The sequence below is a fragment of the Anomalospiza imberbis genome, chromosome 27 (genome assembly GCF_031753505.1).
Source record: "Anomalospiza imberbis isolate Cuckoo-Finch-1a 21T00152 chromosome 27, ASM3175350v1, whole genome shotgun sequence".
Classification (NCBI taxonomy): domain Eukaryota; kingdom Metazoa; phylum Chordata; class Aves; order Passeriformes; family Viduidae; genus Anomalospiza; species Anomalospiza imberbis.
The window spans coordinates 2,966,646-2,980,740 of NC_089707.1; the positions used below are offsets into that span (position 1 = coordinate 2,966,646).

General features: G+C 56.1%; 1 protein-coding gene across 2 annotated transcripts; it reads left to right on the forward strand.

The window, feature by feature from the left end:
* Positions 1 to 3,269: 3,269 nt before the first annotated feature.
* On the forward strand, positions 3,270 to 12,384 carry TLE5 (TLE family member 5, transcriptional modulator). Of its 2 annotated transcripts, none has more exons than XM_068173873.1 (7): positions 3,270 to 3,493; positions 3,811 to 3,908; positions 5,343 to 5,406; positions 7,599 to 7,643; positions 8,894 to 8,956; positions 10,484 to 10,558; positions 11,168 to 12,384. In XM_068173873.1, the coding sequence occupies exons 1-7, from the start codon at positions 3,467 to 3,469 to the stop codon at positions 11,384 to 11,386; spliced, it is 591 nt and encodes a 196-aa protein (XP_068029974.1). In that variant the 5' UTR covers positions 3,270 to 3,466; the 3' UTR covers positions 11,387 to 12,384. The 2 variants fall into 2 exon arrangements, with proteins under 2 accessions (XP_068029974.1, XP_068029973.1); XM_068173872.1 differs by having other exon boundaries at positions 3,284 to 3,493; positions 11,165 to 12,384.
* Positions 12,385 to 14,095: the final 1,711 nt, after the last annotated feature.

Here is a 14,095-nt window from a genome sequence, read left to right on the forward strand (position 1 = left end):
AGGGACACCTGCACAGCTCCTAACAGCAGCAGGAGAGTTGGGAGGTGGTGAAGGAGAGAAGGAAAACAGCCCCTTATGTGAAAGAGGGACTTGAGAGGCAGGTTGTGTGTAAATCATTGCCTGGCCTGCCCAGCCCTTGCCTCGTGTCTGGCTGCTTGTGTTATGCTATCTGGAGAAAGTTTAATATCAAAAGCCAATAATCCCTGTGATAGGAGGGATGATAAGGGACAGTCTGGCCTGGATGTGGCAGGGGGCCAAGGTCCAGTGCCCGACCTCCACCACCAGTCCTGGCCTCCCCATCCCATCCCAGGTGGCCCAGACGTGGCAGGGCTGTCAGTGTGCAGTGGCAGCAGGGCTGGGCAAAACAAAAAAAAAAAAAAATCAAAAAACCGGGAACCAGCCCTGCTGCTGGTGAAGAGGGGCTGGGGAAGCAGGGAAGCAGGAAGGGGAGAACTCTGTGAGCCCCAGCAGAGTGGCATGGGGCTGGCTGTGGCTAATAGCCTACAAGCTGCCAGCACTGGCCCTTATAAAATGCTTGACAGATGTCTGAGTACAGGGTAGCAGTGGGGGATTGCAGCCCAGGGAGGGACTGGGGTTTCTTGGCAGGTGGGGCATCAAGGGCAGCTGAAGTTTAATGAGTTTGGTGGGTCTCAGCCCTGTTTCCACTGGAAGGAGGCCACAGCACTGAAAGCACAAGTGAGAAGCTGGCTGAGGCACCCCACACCCAGCGGGGTCCTGTCCGTGCCACTCTGAGCTGTGCAGTGCCCCGCATTCCTCAGACTCCTGCAAAGCACCCGTGGATGTGGTCAGCTTGAGGTGATGGCACTCGAGAGACCCTGAGGCTGTGCAAAAAGGGAAAAATCCTTCCTTGTCTCAGTGCCTGAATTGCTGCTGTGTCTTTTTTATTTCTTCCTCTTTAATTCCAGGTAAAAGAGAGCGTATTCTCGGGGTAAAAGCAGGATCTCGGGGCCTACATTTTCATAATAATGACAGCATGGCTTTCACCTTGTGTCCAGAGCTTCAGAGCAGAAAATGTCTGTACAACTTCTCTCCTTGAACCAGTGCTGGAGTGGGATATAATATCTGAATAATTTACAAAGGCTCTTCATTACACAGGTTTATTTTTGGCAGCTTTGTTAGGCTGCTCCTTTTAGGAACTAATAGGAAGTTTCTCTGGTTTCATTAGGACATCCCTGTATGAATTGTTCCAGTGGGGCCAGGGACTGGGACATCTTCTTGCTCCATTAGAAATGCAAAATGTTTCTGCCCTCTCTGTCCCTCACGGCTTTCTGGAAACCCACCTGCATGCCCAACCCTGAGCCAGCCCTGGTTGTAGCAAGAATCCAGCATGTCTTTATTCCTGGCCAAGATGTTGAGGGAGTGGGGGGTTTCCCCACATTGCCTTCAAACAGCTTTGCAGCAGACAAATATTGGTTCACTTGGAGAGCTCCTACACAGAACTCCCTTTCCTGTGCTGGAAAAAGCCTTCATTTCTCCAGCCGGGTCTGAGGTGGGCTGTGGAAACCCCCACTGCTCACCAGGCTGTGTTTAGGGCCACCTCCTCTGTGCCCAGACCATATCCAGCCCCTGACTCAGCCTGGGCCAGGCTAAAATTCCCTCTTCTTCAGATGCAGGTGCATTGCCCGGCTGGAAACGAGCCCATTAAAAAGTCATTTACCAGGCACAAGCGAGTTTGTGTTCCCCAGGACTGGGATTTGCCAAGATTATACCATAAATTAGAGTGTTTCCTGGAAGAATGTAAGGAGAGAGGGGAAAAAAAAAAAAGATAAAATGGAACATTTTGTAGCCAACAGAAATGCCAATAAAGGAGCATTTCATTTCCCACTTGGAAGGGAGTGACTGCAAGCTGTTGCAAGGGTAGGGCAGGGTGCCTGTGCTGCTCCAGGACCAGGGGAAGGGGACAACAGGGACCTGCTCTGGCTGCATGCACACACTGACTGTAAACTGCATTTCTCTGCCCTTGAGCAGAGCCCAAGCTGGGGTGACTCAGTTTCTTTCCATGTAAAAAGGGGGACCGGGATGCCAACCCCACTGGTGGAAGACTGTCTGCCCTGTTTTCCAACCCTTATTCTGCAGGGACACAAAGCCTGCCTGCACTATTAATAATCCTTGGCATGAAGCTGTCACAGTTTCCACTAATATGGAGATGTTGAAGTGAAAAAGCTACTGCACAATATGCAGGAGGTGTCACAATAACTCAGCTGCTATATTGTTCTTTTTAAAAATAAATACCACAACAGGCCAGCCCACATTGCTGGAGTCATGACGTGTAGGGTTTTATTTTTAATCAGAAAATGTACTGATTTTTAAAGATAGACATGGAGCAACATCCAAAATTTATGAAAGCTCCCTGTGTGCTCACACGTACCAACTGTATTCCTGCCTGTTATTCTCCGAATGGCTTCCAAGGACCTGATCCTGCCTCAGCACGGGCACATTCGTGTGTGTGTGGCTTTGCAAGAGGCCCCATGGCAACGAAGTCCTTCCAGAAATAAAGTCTGTGGCTGAATTCCACACCCCACTGCTCTCTGGGGGGATGCAATCGATCCTGTAGGACACCAAGTGCAGGATCTCCTCCTCGGGCAGCAGGTTTAGGACCAAAGTTTGCATCCAGAGCAGAATATTCCATTGTTTGGAGATCAGAGGTTTCTCTGGGGGCCAGTTGTAGGTGAAATACCTTTTTCCTTTGCCTTCCCTCACGCTCACCCAAGGGCAACACTGAAACAGAGGAAAACGAAACTCTGGGTAAAAAAAAAGCCTGCTCTGCTTGGGGAAGGGCGTGAAAATGAGCTGCGGAGGGCGAGCAGCCTCACTGCCCGGCAAGGGCCGCTCGGGGGCTGCGGACCCGCCTCAGGCCGGCCGCACCCTGGGCCTGCCCCGCGGGCTCTGCCCCGGCCCGGGCAAACCCCGCGGGCTCCGGGGAGGCCGGGGGCACGGCCAGGGACACCCGACGGGCCGCGGCACCGGGAGGCTGCGGGCAGGGCCGGGCAAGCCCCGGCCGGGCGCGGGGAGCAGAGGCCGGCGGGGCAAGGCCCGTCCCGACCGCGGGGCCGCATCGCCCGGGCCCCGCCGCAGGGAGGGCACGGAGCGCGGCACCGAGCGCGGCACCGAGCGCGGCCCGGCCCGGTGCCCGCGGCGCCGCGCGGCGGGGGCGGGGACCGGCGGGGGCGGGCGCGGCCGTGGGCCCGCCCGGGCCGGGGAGGCGGCGGCGGCGGCAGGTGGTGCCGAGCAGCCGCAGGACGGAGCCGGAGCCGCAGCCGCCATTAGACAATAGGCGCCGGCGGCGGGAGCGGCGCGGGGCGAGCGGCGCGGCCGGGGCGGGGCGGCCGCGGGGCCGGGGCGGCCGGACCCGGCGCGGACAAAGGCGGCGGCGGCGCGGGGAGCCGCGGCGGGGGCGGGAGGCGGCACCGGGCCGCTCCGTGCGGGGACCGAGCCGCAACCTGACATGATGTTTCCACAAAGCCGGCACTCGGTACGGCGCGGCCCGGGGCCGGAGCGGCCGCGGGGCGGGGCCGGGCGCCGGCGGGACTGCGCGGGGGCTGCCCGGCCTCTCTCGGCCCCGCGGGGTCGAGGGGATCGAGCGCCTCCCGCCGCCGGTGCCGAGGGGCGGCGGGGCCGCCGGCGGTACACGGGGAAGGGGCCCCACGGGTGACCTTGGGCGCGTCCCGGGCACGGGCGCTGCCCCCCGGCGGGGCTCGGCTCCCGGTGCGGCGAGAGCGGGGCGGGCTCGGGGCGGGGGGGCCCGGCGGCCGCCGGCTCCGGCCCCAGCGCTGTCTCCTGTTGTTCAAGGGCTCCTCTCACCTGCCTCAGCAGCTGAAGTTCACGACCTCCGACTCGTGCGACCGCATCAAGGACGAGTTCCAGCTGCTGCAGGCCCAGTACCACAGGTACGTGCTGCCCCCGCGCCCGGGGCTGTCCCGCAGCCCCGCCGGGCCGGCCGGTGCACGGGAATCGCTCCGATCCTTCTGCTCCTTGCTTCGCTCCGGGGACCGGATGAGAATTTGGGGAAAGGGAGCCGGTCGCGTAGCTTGGGACAGCTTTGGCTGGAGGAGCACCTCGGGCACGGCGTTGGTCGTGTCCACATGGGAGCCCAGCGAGGAGAACGCCCATTCCCTTCTCCAGCCAAGGTCTTTCCTCCAAGTGCTGCTCAGCCAGGACTGCACAGACACTTGCCAGGCCTCCTGCCTCTTGCTGGGAGTTTTCCTCAGTTTTTCTCGCTGGCTGCCATTCCTGGACTGCAAATGCAGCAGGGAGCACTTAAATCCAAAAGCTTCTACTTTTCTGTGAATGCGTGTGGAAATAGGGCTGCTGACCCAAAAGCTGGCTTGAGACAATCTGTTGCTTTGCATGTGTGTGTGTGACATAAACATGAAGCCCTTCGGTTTAAATTGGCCTGGCGCTGGTTTTGGGGTGTGCATTGGTGCCATGTGGCTGCGATGTCCCCCAGCCCAAGCTCTGCCTGCGGGCAGGGTACACGTTTGTGGTGGTGTCATTTTGGCAGGAGCAGGCAGAAAAACTGCTGGGAAGTGGCCATTTCCTGGTGTCTCTGTGCCTTGGCAGTGCCATCAGGGGAGTAGGGGGTTCCTGCTGAAAGGGAAGCTTTCCCCCCATGCCGCTCCACCCCCTTGGACTTAATCTGCTCAAGAAGGAGCAGGTTTTGTGTAGGTGAAGCTGTTTCTTGTTTGAAACATAAAACCACAGCACATGCTGGCTGCAGTTGCTCGGCTGGTGAGTTGGAGTCTCATAAAACACTGAGAGCAGCGGCACTTTCTCTGAAGGGTGTGAAGAATCTAGGAGAGAGGAAAAATCCTTGCTTCTGGAGGGATGTGCTGCACTTGGGCCTCCCCCCAGCCCCCATCCAGAAGTGGGTCTGGCTTTGGTTTTGATGTTGTATTGGAACATCTTTTGAGTGCTGCAGACAGGTTCTGTGCCAGAATCTGTCCCCAGCTGCCAGCGATCTGTTGAGGAAAGGCAAACCCCTCCCTGGGCAGCCAACTCTGCTTCTCCCCAGCATTCTGCTTCCTGTGGAATGGATTTGCCTGAGGGAGGTCAGTGTTCTGCTGGTGGATAGCCTTGTGTCCTTTTCCTGAATGCGTGCTGGGGAGGGCTCCAGCTGAGAAAGTGGGAGCAGGCTCTGTGTGGTCACTACTGTGCCAGCACAGCCTGTCTGGGCTCTGCTCTGGCCACCCCTTGAAGTCCAGATAGTGATGTCCAAGAATCCAGCCTGGCCGGGATGAGGCCATGCAGGAAGCAGCTGCTCTGTGGCGATCAACTCTCTCACCTCCTGTTTGTGGTTTTCTTACTGTTTTCTGGCTTTTCAGCTTGAAGCTGGAATGTGACAAACTAGCCAGCGAGAAATCGGAGATGCAGCGTCACTACGTCATGGTAAGGACCGGCCCAGCAGCCCAGAGCAGAGTGTGTGGGTGGCAACACCAGCAGGTGCCTGTGCCTGGGCTCTGCCTGGCAGGGAGCCCACGCCCCGCAGAGCTCCAGGGCTCTCAGCAGGGCTGGAATTGGCTCTTTTCTGAAAATGGGGCTGTTTTGTGTTGGCTGCATGCAGGGGGTTGTTGAAGTGCACGGTGGGAGGGAGTTTTTTGATGTAGAAAATGGGGCCTGGTAGGGGATTGCTTGATGGGTCCTTGGCCCAGAGGAAGTGACAGCTCTTACACACCTGAGAAGGTGATGCAAGGTGCTGGTGTGCAGGCGTCTGGGGACTCTGGGAAGGTCATGGCCAGCGAGAGACAAAGCAGTGCTCTGAGAAGTCATGAATCTGGGAAACCCCACAAGCCGGGTGTGAGTTAGAAGCAGAAATCAGTTTCTGTGCCAGGGCTAAACCCTGTGCACCTTGTGGTGACCGTGCAGCCGTGCTGAGTGCTGGCACGTGTGTCCCAGCACAGGGTGTGCATGCCCCAGGGCAGTGCTTGGTAAAGGCATAAGAAATGGTGCCACGTGTAGGCAACAGGCTTAGCTGTGGCTTTCCAAGAAAACAGCCATGTTCTGGTGAGCAGGGTGAGGGTTTGCCTGCCAGGTAATGCCTCTGGAGCCCTTGTAGCACAGGGGAGGGATGCCAGGCAGGGCTGTGGTCTCTTCTTTTCCTGTCATGGTGTTAATGGGAGGCTGCAATACTGTCCATGAAGATGAGCTGGTTCCTGCTTGCCAGCTGCTGCACCTGCCCTGGAAAGAAGAGATAAGATGTAGAAATTAATAGAGCAGCTCTTCAGAGCAGAGTTAAGACTTAAAAAATGAGAAATAAGGAAGTTAGCTGGCCCCTTCATCTTTCTGTACTGCTCTTGTGGCCAGACTGTGAGGCTGTGGGGAGCAAGGTGTGCTTGGGGCTGGGGACAAGGAGAAGAGGTCACAGCTTTCCTGGTGTATTAATGGAGAAGCCTGCCCCGTTCTCACTGGTAAACAATTGCTTCCTGTGCTTCGCAGTCTGCACAGAAACCCTCATCTCCAGCAGTGGCCAAGATACATTTTTTTTTTTTCCCTTAATGCTGGCAGTCGCCAGAATTGATTCAGGTTGCTGTCAGCAGCAGAGGGGAAGGGCTGTTACTCGTGGCGCAGCGCTGGAGGCTCTGCAGGCGCAGCAGCTCCTGCCTCGTCTGCGTGGCTGAGCCGGAGCTGCTGCCGCTCCCCATCACGGGGAGCCAAGAGGAGGGCTCCTGTGAATGTGCAAAGCTGCTACAGCTGCTCTGATTTTTGAATAAGTCACAATTGGCAGCTTGGGGGACGGGCTCCTGCTTCCTGCTCTGTCTTCAGAATGCAAAGAAGCCTCGAGAGCCCGCAGCAGGCTGAGATCATTCTGATACCAAGCCGGGCTCTTCATCGCCTTGTGGCGGCGGTACCAGGATGCCAGTGATCTTCAGCTAAATGAGCACAGATGTGGATTGTTCTTTTCCCTTTGGAAGAATCAGGATTGCAGCCTGCAGGAGGAGGTTTCTAAACTCTCAAAACAACAGCCTTATAAGAGCTTCTTCCAGGGGTCAGGAATTAGCTGCTTCTGCCAATAGATTGTAACTGCCTGTTGCTGCTGTGCAGGGGTTTTCTGGGTGGATTGTTTTTGTGTGTGGAGGGGGGAGGTTTCCACATAACTCCTTCCTAAACAGCTGGAGCTGTGTGCAGCTGGATGTGTTACTTGCTAGATGAAGTCCAGTTGTGATCTCTCCCATTGCTGCTGAAGCAGTCATGTGGGCTTTAGGATACTGGCCAGGCACAGCTCACAGAGCCAGGCTGCCTCTCTCCTGGCTGTGCTTAGGGAATTCTGGAGCCCTGAGCCTTTTTATGGGTTTGACACGGCATCACTCACTCTCACCTTGATGCAGACTGTGGAAAGGTGTCTGTGAGGGGAGTCCTGTGGGGCAAGTCTCCAGTCTGGAGCAGGGTGGGCAGGGAGCACCTGGAGGGGGTCTCTGTGCTTGACTCCTGCTGTCTTTGTTTCCTGGAGCTTGCCTCTGCTCTCCTGCCTTGCCCAGCCTTTATAGAAAAACCCTGCCAGGAATGCAGTGGTGGTTCCCAGCACTTACCTGGCAGAGACTTGACTTACAATTTGTTTTGTTCTCTTCTCTCCTGCTCTGCAGTACTATGAGATGTCCTACGGGCTGAATATTGAAATGCACAAACAGGTAGGGGGAAAAGCATCTCCAAGTGCTGTAATTCCTGGGGAAGGTGGGCTGTCTGCTTTGCGTTGCCCTCTGTCACTTCAGTTGCCTTTCAGGAGCTAGAAATGCCATCAGCCTGTAAAATGTCAGAGCTGCCTTTGAAATGCAGGCCCCCCCATGTCTCAGGATCACAGTGCTGGCCTGTGGGCTCCCATCCTGGGCTCTGGGCACCCTGTGGTTCTCCCCAGGGCCTGAACAGATATTTGAGCACCAGGAAGGGTCTGGAGCTGCGGCTTGGAGACTGTATGGTAGCCTGGATAAGTTTGTTCATTACCCTCACTGGTGGTTAAGTTGTTAATTATCCTCAGTGACTAATTACCTGTGGTGTTAACAACATGAGCCTCCTCTGAGCCTGTCTCTATCTGGCTCCATCCAGCTCCAGTCACAAAGTCGGCTGCGTGTCATGGCTCAGTTTAAGCCTCTTAGCACAGTTCTGTTCCTCACAAAGGCACTTGGTGCTTCTGATCCCATTGCCCTTGTTGCTAAGCCCATGAGACTGGCTTCCCTGGGAAAACCTGGGTCTTGTCAAAGAATCTGAGCCACAAATCCTCACTGCTGTCCCACGAATGTCTCCCAGCCTCATCTGCTTCCCTGTGGGGCTGTTGGGGTCCCCTCAGCTGGTTTTGGTGTGTACCTGTACCCTTTGGCTCTGAATTTCGAGTCGTTTGCAAAGTGATTTGCAAAGGACTGCTAGCTTCACTATTTGCCAGGAGAAAAGCATTTAACACCCCAGAAGTTGCCACTGCTGCTACGAGGGTAGTGAGGAGGCTGCCCAGCCCCTCTGGTCTCCCCCAGTAGCCCCAGTCCAGCAGCTCAACTGGGGAGGGGGAGCCTGAGAGGGCTGAACAGCCACATGTATGTCTGTGTCCACATGGCAAATGGAAATTCAGCACATCCCCACCTGGCTCTGCAGGAACTTTGCTCTCTGGTTGCTCCCAGTTTGTTAAATGAATGTCAGGGACCTGGAGAGGAAGAGGAATAAGGAAACTTTGCTCTTTGCAGTCAGCAGCATCCCTTCATTTAACTGAGCAGGGAGGAGCCTCGGGGGCAAGGGGATCCCCATGGCACCAGGATGCAGCCAGGAGAGTGGCTTTTCTCAGAGCCATTTGGGGACTCAGGCCTGGCCAGGGGAGGGGGGAGGTGGGGCAGCTGATGCTGTGGCTGCTCAGTCCCAAGCTGCCTGACTTTTCCTCTTTATTCCTCCCCGCTTTTAGGCTGAAATTGTCAAGAGGCTAAATGGGATTTGTGCACAGGTTCTGCCCTACCTTTCACAAGAGGTGAGTCTCCCAGCTTGTGGGGGGTTCTGGTGGCATGGAGGCTACTGTCCCTCTGCAGCCAGCGAGGCGTCACAGCCCTGCAGCACAGGCAGCTCCTCACCCCTGGGCTGGCAAACCCTTGCTTGTTCTCAAGGTGTGGGGACCAGCCCTTCAAGGCAGGGTTGGCTCCTGGAGCATTGTGTGGTGGGTAATGTGCCCCTCTGTTGGTCCACCCTAAAACTTCTATCTTGTTCTCTATATATTACTATATTCTAAAACTCTAAACTCTAATTTTTCTACCCTGTGATATTACACACTTCTAATCAAACTACACACTCGTAATCCCAGTGTTATCAATCAGTTTTGTAAGCTTTCTCCACAGCCTCAGGTCAAATGCAGTGCTGTCTTGGGAGTCAGTCAGCACAGAAAGTCTAAAATTCTCAGTATCCAGAACTCCAATACCCTTCCATCCCTTTTGTAGCAGGTGGAGTCAAAGCTGCTCCTGCTCTCTCCTGCCCATGGCTCCTGAGCCATCAGCCACATCAGCAGTGGGAGCTTTGGGTGCTAATCAGGGAGAAGGACACTTAAAAAAATACCTCCATATGGAGGATACCTCCTCTCATCCTCTTTGAGATCTGGTTCCTGTGCCTCATTAATTAATGCAGCTGATGGGCTCCTCCCACTCCCCTGAGAAATTAATTGGGGGAGGGGGTGCTTGGGAGTTGCTGTCTGAGGAGAGGATTAAGCACTTCTAGAGCTGTATTTTCTGTCTCCCCTGGAGGCTGAGCTCTGAGCAGCTCTCCTGGCCCTTTGGGGGTTGGAGGCTTCTTGCTTGGGGTCAGTGCTGGGCTTGGGGCACAGGTTCTGTTTTTCCCACCCACCTGTTCTTAGGACGACAAAGTCGCTTGCTGATCAGATCAGGGTTGCCTAATAACTAAGCCCCAGCTAAATCTTTTGCATCTTAATGCAATCCTTAACCCTGTCCTGCTGCCAAAATGAAAAGAAAAATCCCCTTGCTGAAGTGCAGTGGACGGGCCTGGTGTTTCAGAGACCTTGCTCCTTGCAAGGAGCAAGTACAGTTCTTCTTTATTTTTTTTAAAGTATATGATCCATCCATTTTTTCTGCCTGTGTTTGGGACACCCAGCTGCTGCTGAAATTGGTATCCAAGGAGCTTCCCAAGAGCTTCTGATTGTTAGGGCTTGTTTTGTTTGTTAGAGGGTCTGTGTAGGTGAAGGGTGGCAGGATGAGACACTGCCCACCTTGGAGCTTTCTGGCCAAGGATCTCTGGGTGTGTGGAAAGCAGGACAAGGGTGGGGGGAAGAGGGCACCTGTTTAACCCTGTGGTGAAGATGGGGATGAGACAAAGGTGCTTCCTTTCCTGCTCCTTGCTGCCCTAGGCCTGGGTGGGAGGCCCTTGTCTCGAGTAAAGTGTGTGCAGCTGTGTCCAGCTGTGGGATAACCAGCCTGATTGTGTGGACTGGGTCCCTGTTCTGCTTCCCTGTGGCACTACAAGTGACCCCAAATTCCTCTGTTTTTTTCCTCGCCAGCATCAGCAGCAAGTCTTGGGAGCCATTGAACGAGCTAAGCAGGTCACGGCGCCAGAACTGAACTCCATCATCCGTGTACGTGATGTCTAGATCGGGTTGGGAGGGGTGGGAATCCAGGCCTCTGGCCAGGACACAGAGCTGGGCTGTGGATTCTTGACCTGGGCACATCAGGGGACCCCTGCTCTGGTGCTGTGGCTGCAGTGGGACGAGGCTGCAAGGCTGGGCTGGCACAGGGCTGGTTCCACCCAGGCTTGCTGTGGTGTTTGCAGGGGTCCCTGCTCTGTGCCAGCAGGGTGCCAGGAGAGGAGCTTTGGTTTTGAGCAGGAACCGCAGTAGGCGCTCAGCATGAAAACACCATCTGCTCTTGGTCAGAGTTGTGAGTGAGGGCTTTAACTGCAGCCTTGGGACATGCCAGAGCCCGAGGCCACACGTCCTGTGGGGTAGGGGCTGTGTGTCCTGCTGGGGACACAATGTTGAGTCTTCTCTTGAGGTTGTCGCAGCAGCAGGACTCGAGAGCCTCTTTTCCCACCCAGCCCTGAGGTTTAAGCTTGTTTAAACCCTTGGTTTAAGCTTGATTGCTGGCACACTCTGGCCGGCCCAGGCCCTTGCTTTGGGCTCCAACTGCACTCCAAATGACAATACCCCCGTTGTGTCTCCGTGTCTGTCCATCGTTCCCTACAGCAGCAGCTTCAAGCTCACCAGCTGTCGCAGCTCCAAGCCCTCGCTCTGCCTCTGACTCCGCTCCCCGTGGGGCTCCAGCCCCCATCACTCCCCGCTGTCAGCGCCGGCACCGGGCTCCTGTCGCTCTCGGCCCTGGGCTCGCAGGCTCACCTCTCCAAGGAGGACAAGAACGGCCACGATGGGGATGCCCACCAAGATGATGACGGCGAGAAATCGGATTAGAGCGACCAGGGGGCCGGGGGAAGGGGGCTGGCTGGGGGAGGGAGGGGGCGGGTTAGTGCAAAATGCAGTATCTCTCTCTAATTGCTGTGCAGCAGGGCCGTGGTGACCTGTGCTCGGTGGCAGCTTGCCAGGCCTGTCCCCACGGGCGGGTGGCAGGGCCTGGGGGTGTCCCCAGCGCCGTCCCCGGCTGCTGCACAGCAATGCAAGCGCCATAGCATTACCCGTGTGGCCAATCGTGCTCTCCCTGTGCCCAGCCTGCCTTCCCCGTCCCTCCTCCCACTCACAGAGCCGAGCCAGAGTCTGGCTAGGCTGCTCTGGGGCCACTTTGCCCCCTGGCTGTCCCGGCTCCTCGGTGCCATGTGGCCCCTCCCTCCACCTGCTGCTCCCCCCTCGGTATTTAAAGATTGCCCCTTGATCCTAACGGTTCTGCACAACTCCCTGCTAGGATCCCTGGCCCGGAACAATCTCCTCCCTTCCCCAGGCGCTCTTGGTCTCGTCGCATCGCCCTGGCCCCGTGTCCCCCACGCCCCTCCTGCACTAATACCAGGCCTAACAACAGCCTTGCTGTTCTGCATGTACCTGTTCTCAAGCAGCTCTGGCTGCCAGGGGCTTCACCCTGGGCTGGAGGGGGAGCCTGTGCCACCTGCTCCCCCTCAGCACAGCATCGGGCTGCGGGGGCCCGGGTGGCTGGGCAGAGGGGGCAGGCAGACCGAGAGCCTTCCCCAGCCTCCCCCTCCCTGTGCCCCTGCCCTGTGTAGAGGATACAGCAGCTTTCTCTGTTCTTATCTCCGTGCGCTAGCGTGTCTTCTTAAAAAACAAAAATGGAAAAAAAAATAAATAATAATCTGGTGTTTGTATATAGTTCTTTAGAAAGATCTTGTTTTGCTTTTTGTGTTTAATCACTTGACCTATAATAAGAGGAACTGAAAATGCTGTATCAAGGACGTACAAGCTGTGCCTTTCAAATAAAGAAATAAGAAGGTTGGTTAAAACCATGACTTGCTGCCGCTTTCTTGTTGCCTTTGGGATGAGTTTAAAATACTTCCCTGTGTCTCCTGTCCTTTCAGATGGGGCACTCAGCTGGGGAGAACTGAGTTTTCCTGGTTCACCTGTGCTGTGGGAGGTGTCTGGAGGTGCAACCCTCCTTCCTTCAGCTGGTAGCATATCCCAGATTATCCTTCCTTCTTGGATGTGCTGCTCTCCCTCCCTGGAGGTTTCTCTGGGAGCCAGGACGAGCAGGGTTAACACTCACACCTCTGGCTTCTCTTGTAAGGGTTGGTGGAATGGGACCACATTCCCACGAAGTCCCTGTGGCTCTGGGACAGAGGTGGGGACTGTGCCACAGCTGCAATCTGCTGGAACCGGGGCCGGGAGGATGCCCGGGCAAAGCCAGAACAAACGAGCTCAAGGTGAAAGTGGTGGGTGGTGAAAAGAGGGCAGGGGGGACTCTCCAGAAGAAAAGCAAGGAGCGAAGTGCCCCTGAGGTCTGTCAGCTCTGTGCTGCTTTGGTAACACGTGTGGAGGTCCCCGCGGGCTGCCACGGGTCTGCTCTGTGTGTGCATAATTCATTTTTCCTGTGGGCACAGAGGATAAGCTACTTCTGTGGCTCTCAGGCCCCTCTGGAAAATCCGGCCTGCGGTGCCCTGGGGCTGAGATTGCTGTAATGGAATTGGCTCTCGATAATTAGAGCTGTCCTCTGGCTTCAGAGCCTGCTCCACCCTGATAACATCTTCCCCTCGGTATCTCTTAGGCCAGTTGGAGTGGGAAAATTTCCTTCCTCTGGGGAGGAAGCCTGCTGGGGGAGTCCTGGTGCACCCAGCACTGAGGTGTGGAGGGGCTGGTGGGTTACAGAGCCTGTGGGCAGCCCTGGGAGAGGGGATGTTACTCCTGGTGGATATGCGAGGGAGGAGGATTTAGGAGAAATTGTTCAGGGCTGCTTTCAGGAACAGAGGTCGCTCTTGTTGGAGCTAATCAGCGGCCTTGCTTCACTGGGCAAGGGGGTTGGACAAACCACGAGGCTACTGGGGCTGGGGAGCTGCTCTGCACTGGGCTGTGGGGATCTCCCTGCTCCCTCTGGGGAGCTGACCCTCTGTTAAAGCATGAAGAGAAAACTGTTGGGCTCTCCAAATCACCTGCACCTTCCAGCAGGTGCTGAGCTGAACCCTGTGCTCTGCTCCTTCTTCCCACGATGTTCCATTCCCAAAGCATTTCCCTGCAGGTTGGGGGGCACCCTGATATCCCATCCTACTGAGGAGCAGGGTTGTTCCCTGTGCTTCCAGCCTGGCTCTGTTTACCACTCTCCAAAGGGAGTCATTTCATAAGGCACTGAGCCCAGATTTCGGCTCAAATCTTAACCACATAACAAACTGCAAGTCTAACCCACACCAACAGCAAAGAAAAGGGTTAAAAACGCCTCCCTCGTGACTCTCCCAGTAGCTGCAGAATTGAGGAAACAGCTTCTCTCCTTCCAAACAGGCCTTGTAACCTCTCAGAATGCAGGAGCCCCTCTCGGGCCCTGCAGAACAGCTCAGCACTTGCAAGGACACAGCTGACAAGGGGCCCCCAAAGCTGCTCAGGGATGATTTGAGACTGGCTCTTGGCAGAGAAGCCCTTTCTCCTTGTGTTCCAGAGCTCGTGGTGCCAGAGTGGGACAGGGATGGGACAGGGCTGATGGTCTGAGAACCAGCTCTGCTGTCCCAGGATCCTTGG

Bases quoted from the DNA above. Each gene is read 5' to 3' on its own strand.
- TLE5 (XM_068173872.1), top strand. From the start codon at position 3,467: ATGATGTTTCCACAAAGCCGGCACTCG. The intron at 3,494-3,810 runs GTACGGCGCGGC...CTGTTGTTCAAG, and splicing joins TTCCACAAAGCCGGCACTCG to GGCTCCTCTCACCTGCCTCA. The intron at 8,957-10,483 runs GTGAGTCTCCCA...TTTCCTCGCCAG, and splicing joins TGCCCTACCTTTCACAAGAG to CATCAGCAGCAAGTCTTGGG.